Source organism: Tasmannia lanceolata, unplaced genomic scaffold, assembly GCF_043159265.1.
Source record: "Tasmannia lanceolata isolate RefF3 unplaced genomic scaffold, GAP_Taslan_0.1 ptg000018l, whole genome shotgun sequence".
In the NCBI taxonomy this organism is placed as follows: Eukaryota; Viridiplantae; Streptophyta; class Magnoliopsida; order Canellales; family Winteraceae; genus Tasmannia; species Tasmannia lanceolata.
This window is the reverse complement of record NW_027518695.1, coordinates 49504153-49511596: the sequence shown is the minus strand read 5'-3', so window position 1 is coordinate 49511596 and position 7444 is coordinate 49504153. Positions and strand designations below refer to the sequence as shown.

At 37.3% G+C, this 7444-nt stretch overlaps 1 protein-coding gene across 1 annotated transcript; it reads right to left on the bottom strand.

The window, feature by feature from the left end:
* Positions 1-3828: 3828 nt before the first annotated feature.
* LOC143850383 (uncharacterized) lies at positions 3829-6087 on the bottom strand. Its single transcript, XM_077359637.1, has 6 exons — positions 5997-6087; positions 5602-5813; positions 5211-5409; positions 4745-4970; positions 4053-4306; positions 3829-4004 (listed from the first exon to the last, which is right to left on the bottom strand). The coding sequence occupies exons 1-6, from the start codon at positions 6085-6087 to the stop codon at positions 3829-3831; spliced, it is 1158 nt and encodes a 385-aa protein (XP_077215752.1).
* Positions 6088-7444: the final 1357 nt, after the last annotated feature.

Here is a 7444-nt window from a genome sequence, read left to right as displayed (position 1 = left end):
AAACCAGTACACAAGGACTCCTATTAACAACACAAAAATACAGAATACAGACACTTTTTATCTTTAAATCAAGGCTTTAACAAAAGAAAACACAAGACAATCACTCAAAGAGTATAAACCATTTCAATTATAAACCAAATCACCCAAACAAGTACAAACCAATCACTGAAAGAGCTTCTTTTTTTATCATCACATCAAAACTCTACCAAAATAAATACAAAACCAAACACTCAAAGAGTTTTCTTTTCTTTATTTTTTACTGATGTATTGGAATTTGTCCAAGACAAACACAAAACACAAACAAAAAACACTCAAAGAGTTTCCTTTCTTTTCCTTATCATCATATTGAAACTTGTTGAAAACAAATACACACCCAAACACTCAAAGAGTTTTTTTTTTATATGGGGTAGCATAAACCAGCTCCATGTAAATCAAAATTCGTATGGTTCTGCACAAACCAAATCCATATAAACCTCCTCTCAGATATACCAAAACAAGCATAAAACCAAACACTCAAAGAGTTTTTATATATATATGAGATATCAAAACCTTTTTCCAAAACAAATATAGTGCCGCATAAACCAGGTCCATATAAATCCAGATTTGTATGGTTCTGCACAAACCAGATCCATATGAACCCTTCACTCAGATATACCAAAACAAGCATAAAACCAAACACTCAAAGAGTTTATATATATATATATATATATATATATATATATATATATATATATATATATATATATATATATATATATATGAGAGAACATTTCCTACACACTTGTGTAGGTAAGTTACCTACACACTACCTTAAAATACAGTGGGGGCCCACATTGTTTGGGTGATCCAAACCATTCATTTGAATGGTCCTCACATAGATAGGGTGTCCACAAAAAATCAGATCCATAGGATTATCCCAACCCTACGATTTGTGGAGGTAAAATGGACGTGTATAAACCTTCACAAATTAGTCCATTTTTTGCCTCCATAGTCTGAATGGTTAGGATGATCCTATGGATCTGATTTTTTGTGGACACCCTATCTATGTGAGGACCATTCAAATGAATGGTTTGGATCACCCAAACAATGTGGGCCCCCACTGTATTTTAAGGTAGTGTGTAGGTAACTTACCTACACAAGTGTGTAGGAAATGTTTTCTCTCTCTCTCTCTCTATATATATATATATGTGTGTGTGTGTGTGTGTGTGTGTGTGGTTGCAAAATATTTTTCAAAACAAAATATGGTGCCGCATAAACCAGCTCCATGTAAATCCAGATTCGTATGATTGTGCACAAACCAATTTCATATGAACCTTTTTGCAGTATGCCAGACTCCTAACCAGTTAGATAGCGACACATTGCGGATCATCTTTGACTTATATAGCGTTGCATAAACCAGCTCCATACAAGTACAAAACCAAACACTCAAAGAGTTTTTTTATCATTTTTGTATTAAAATTTTGCCACAACAAACGAAAATCAAACACTCAAAGAGTTTCCTTTTTCCTTATATCTTCTTTTAAAAACTTTCTCAAATACTGAAGAAAAAACCGGACCACAAGACATGGACTCTAGTAATTTTTCCTTTTATTGAAAACTTCTCAAAATAATAAAAAAAATTGTGACCACGAAACACAGAGCCTTCAAGCTCTATCCTTATTAAAAATTTGTTGAAACGAGGGAAGAAAAGACCAGACTCCGAGACACAGACCTGTCAATTTCTATCCTTATTGAAAATCCAAAATGATGGAAGAAAAAGCCAGATCACAAAACAAGGATCCGTCAATTTCTATCCATATTAGAACTCAAAACGATTGAAGAAAAAGACCTTATTGTAAACTTTCAAAATGATGGAAGAAAAGGGCCAGGCCATGAAACATAGACTCTGGTAACTTTCTACCTTATTAAAATCTCAAAACGATTGAAGAAAAAGATCGACCCTTATCAATTTTATTGATCGACCACTCATCTCTCACAAAGAGTGACTGAAAATGCATGATCTTGGTCAAAGACCGGACTCAAGTAACTTGAAGAAATTTTCGGGTATCAACCCTTTTTCAAAGGTGAAAAATATTCAGCGAAGGTTTGAAGATTGCCAGAATGAATTCTAGACTCCGCTAGCGTAAAGAAGTTTCAAAAGACTTGACTCCAAAGGAGAACAACTGGACTGAGGAGTTCGACTCAAAAGAGCATGTTCAAACTTCTCTAGTCTCTATTTGATGTAAATGTCCATCTCAAATATCATTGTTTGAATGACATCTTTTATGACATAAGTCATAAAAGATGCCCCTAGTATGATTACTTCCATAACAAAATTCATTGGAGAGCAACACAAATAGAATAGGCCAAAGGCATTTATTAATGTACACTTGGGTTTACAAAATTTTCACAGGTACAACAACATAGTTCTGCTCAAAATTCTCTTCATCTCTATCATCTGCTGATGCTGCAAAGGAGTTTAAGAGTCTGTCACTTTCTGAACTCTGCTTGGTTTCACATTATCCATAGGAGCCACAAATTCTCTGCTTCTCTGAGATTTTTTTTTACTCATCACCCCAGCTTTGGGAGAACTTTGACTAACAAGACCTCAAAACTTGAACTCGACTCGACAAAGGAAAGACTTTGACGAGTAATAAACGAGGACTCTGACAAACACATGACTTTAACACTGAGAGAGACTGAATCTTCTTCTTAGACTGATAAGTGTTTTAAAGATAGTAAAAGTCAACCACTCTTAGAGTCTTTTGAATACTGTGTTTAAAGGTGATTCATTCCCCTTTTCGGTATTTCAGTCATGGTTATTATCCCTTTAGATTGCTTAGTTTCAACCTCCTTAACTCAAAGAGTACCAAAGGAAATCTTGCTGGCGCTTACTTAGACATTCAAGTGATGCCAAAGAAAAATGAAAGTCTAGCTGGCTCTTTGAATCTCTGTCCTCTCTGCATGAAGTTACTGCCATGACCAAATCGCCTTTTCAGGTTTTTGATTTGGAGGACCGTATGCCTTATATTTTGCCTGGACTGTCTGGCCTTGCAGATTTTCCATCCAGCAGGCTCAACACCCTGATTTTTGCCTAAGCCACCATTTCGGGTTTTCAGCTTAGCGAATGAATGACCCTAACTTTTGCCTAGACCACCCTTGCGGGTTTTCAGTCTAGTAGGTTTAAGACTCTATCATTTTTCTTTCTTTCTGTTTCTCTACAAACCTGGGCTTAAAATACACTAGAAGGACTTTCAGGTAGGCTTAGGTTCAAACAGGTTAAAACTTTGGTGTGTTTGAATATATTTAGACTGAATCTGGACCCTCCAGATTGCCTACGTATCCCTGAAGAAATAGGAATCAGATCTGCGTAGTTTGCCCATTTGGGGTTCAAAGGATTGTTTTTTTTTTTTAAGGTTGCGACCGAACCTGAATTGATCAGGTTGCCTACGTACCCTGTAGAAAGGGATCATGTCATAACGTAGTTCAAAAAAAGAACTAAAAAAAATAAAATGCCCCTAGTTTGTGGCTATCAAAGAAAACAATATATTTTTTAGGCCCATAGGGTGTGCAAATAGTTTTAAAACATTTGGGATGTTGGCTTGAAGGCTCAAATCGTTCAAGGATGGCCTCCTGATGTACTTAAGCATAATACTTCTTGAGTTGATCCAAGTTTATAGGTTCATTTAATTTTTCTCCATTTTCATCGAGGAGTCATACGGCTTTTCCAGGCAGAACTTCATCAACAATATAAGGACCAGATCAATTTGGCCTGAATTTTCCTCTGGGATCAAACACCGGTGCCCTGTAGGACTTCAAGACGAGATCTCCTGGCTTAAGGTCACGGACTCAAACTTTCTTGTTGAAAGCTCTCTCAATCCGCCTCTGATATCCCTGAATATCATATAAGACTCTCAACCTCTTCTCATCTATCATCTGCAATTCATCGTGTCTGGATTTTGCCCATTCAGACTCTAATAAATCAGCCTCTAACATCACTCTCCAAGAGGGAATTCTCAGCTCAACTGCCAAAACCGCTTCCATTCCTTATACTAAAGAATACAGAGTCACACCTTTCGAGGACCTGATCGATGTCCGATAATCCCACAAAGCATATGGCAGCTTGTTCGACCAGTTTTTATAAAGCTCAGTCATCTTACTGATAATGTCTTTGATATACTTGTTCGTTGCCTCTACAACCCCATTTGTCTGAGGTCCGTAGGGAGATGACTTATGATGCTTTATCTTAAATTCTTCACACAGGTGTACTACCTCCCTCTTAAAATGTGATCCATTATTAGAAATCAGCTCATGAGGTACTCCATATCTGCAAATAATATTGGTACGAATAAACTTTGCAACTGTGTTTGAAGTTATGGAAGAATAAGATACAACCTCGATCCACTTTGTAAAATAGTCGATAGCTACCAAAATGTACTCATGACCACTCGAGGATCTTGGATAAATCTTTCCAATGATGTCTATCCCTCATACTGAGAATGGCCATGGCGAAGTCAAAGAGTGCAACTCTGATGAAGGAACATGAATGAGATTTGCATAAACTTAGCAGTGGCATTTCTTCACAAAGGCAAAACAGTCTGCTTCCATTATGGGCTAGTAAAACCCAAATCTTAAAATCTTTCTGGATAACATTTTTCCATTCATATGAGGGCCACAGACCCCCTCATGAGTCTGCTCAATAAGTTCTGCAGCTGTATCTTCATCAACACATAGGAGTTGTATGCCATCAAAAGATTGCTTGTACAGCTCTTCACCACAAATGATGAAGTTGGTAGCTAGCCTCTGAAGAGTCTTCCTCTCTTTGCTTGAAGCTTTAGGAGGATGCCCTTTACCAGAAATGAGGTTCTTTATGTTCGTATACCATGGCTTACCATATGGATACCTGGCTGGTATCTCAATTGTGTTCACATGAGCTGGAGCCCACTGTAATCTCACAGCTAAGGGTTGGACCTCCATTGTAGCAGAAATATCTAACATCGAAGCAAGAGTAGCTAAAGCATCTACAAAATGATTCCTGGTCCTCGACAAATGAGTAAAAGTAATACTCCTGAACTTCTTGACCAGAAATTCCAAGTAGGTGTTATAAGGGATTAATCTGTCTTCTCGAGTTTTCCATTGCCCATTAATTTGGCAAATGATCAAGATTGAATCCCCAAACACATCTATATCTTGAACTCAGAGAGCTAAGGCTGCCTCTAAACTAGCAATACATGCTTCATATTCTGCCATATTATTTGTGCACTCAAACTGCAACATAATAGAAATAGGAATGTACTCTTTCCGAGGGGATACAAGTACTGCTCCTACTCCTTGTCCATGATTATTTACTGCACCCTCAAAATACATAAGCCACTTATTACTGAGAGTCTCTTCTTCTATATCCATAATATCTTCATCAGGAAATTCTACCTTCAGAAAAGCATTCTCTTCAACAGGAGCATCAGCCAACTGGTCAGCTATGACCCGCCCCTTAACTGATTTCTGAGTGACATAAATGATGTCAAACTCAGACAATAACAATAATCACCTTGCAGTTCTTCCTGTAAGGGCGGATTTTTCAAACAAGTACTTTAACGGATCCATCCGTGACACTAAAAGTACCTTGTTTGACAGCAAATAATGTTTAAGCCTTTGGGTTGCCCAAACTAATGCTAGACAAGTCTTTTCCAAAATGGAATACTTTATATCATATTCTAGCATCTTCTTACTGATGTAATAAATGGGCCTTTCCTGCTTAGATTCTGGATTTTTCTGAGCAAGCATACAACCCATTGTCGTGTCTGTAATAGATAAGTACAACAACAATGGTTCGCCTGAAATAACGGGAGATAAAATAGGAGGCAAAGATAAACACTGTTTAACTTTTTCAAAAGCCTCCTGACATTCCTCATTCCATTTCTTCGAAGAATTCTTCTTTAAAAGCTTGAAAATTGGTTCACATGTCATAGTTAAATGAGATATGAACCTTCTCAAGTATTAAACTTTCCCAAGGAAACCTCTGATCTGCTTTTCTGTCTTAGGTGGTTCCATTTCCTCGATTGCCTTGATCTTTTGAGGATCAACCTCAATTCCTCTGTCACTGACCATGAATCTAAGGAGTTTTTCTTATGTAACTCTGAATACACACTTGTTTGGATTCAAGCAAAGCTAATATTTTCTGATTTTCTCAAAAACATTTCTCAAAGCAACTGTATGCTCTGGTCGAGTCTTCGCCTTTACAATCATATCATCTACATAGACTTCGACCTCTTTGTGAATCATATCATGAAGAAGAGTAGTTGCAGCCCTCTGATAAGTGGCACCAACATTCTTTAAACCAAACGGCATTACTCTGTAACAGTATGTCCCCCAGTGAGTAATAAATGTTATCTTTATCATGTCCTCGGGTGCCATCTTAATCTGATTGTACCCAAAAAATTCATCCATAAAGGATAAGAGTGCATGTCCAGCCGTATTATCCACCAGGAGATCAATATTCGGCAATGAAAAATTGTCTTTTGGACTTGTTTTGTTCAAGTCCTGAAAATCAACACACATTTGAACCTTCCCATCCTTCTTGGGCGCCGGCACTATGTTAGCGAGCCATTCAGGGTATTCGACCACTTGGATGAATTTTACTTTTAGAAGTTTCTTGACTTCTTTATAAACTTTCAACTCCCATTTTATTTTGAGTTTTCAGAGCTTTTGCTTCTTTGGCTTAATGCCAGGGATTAAGGGTAATCTATGCTGAACAATTTCTTCACTCAATCCCGGCATGTCATGTAAGACCAAGCAAAAAGCTCCTTGAACTCTTTAAGTAAGGTGATCAATTCTTCGCGTTCCTCAGGAGATAAAGTTTTGCCAATCCTTATTTCCCGAATCAAAGATTCATCACCTATATTCACGGTTTCAACTTCCTCTTCGAGTGGTTTTGCTCGACGACTCTCCTCCTATTGAATCATATGTTTGATTTCAGGGGGGAGTTTCGTCGGCATCCTCATCAGAGGGGGAGTCTTAATTATCATTATTATTATCAAATTTTAAAGCAAATTCAATAGATAAAATAGAAACAGGAATGTACACAGAAGAAGAGCCATTTATTTCATTGAAAGTAGAATTGAATACATCAGATGATGAATAGCCCACATCAGGCTTTACAATGGATTCATGACACGTATTTAAAGACTCGATTAACAAGTTGACATCAGTGTCAACTGACTCAAACACATGTGTAAGCCCAAGGGTCTACTCTCCTATTTTGTTTTGATGATTCTAAACACAATTGATTATGTTTTTTAATACTAATCAATTTGCCTTGAAGTGTTGTAATAAGATAGGCTGATCATAGAAGGAACCATCACATCACTTTGTCGTGCTTGAAGATGTACCACACAAGAGTCAAAGGAGCTAGAGACCACATGGGACAACTTACCTTGGAAGAACAATCAATGTGGAGCTCACCTCA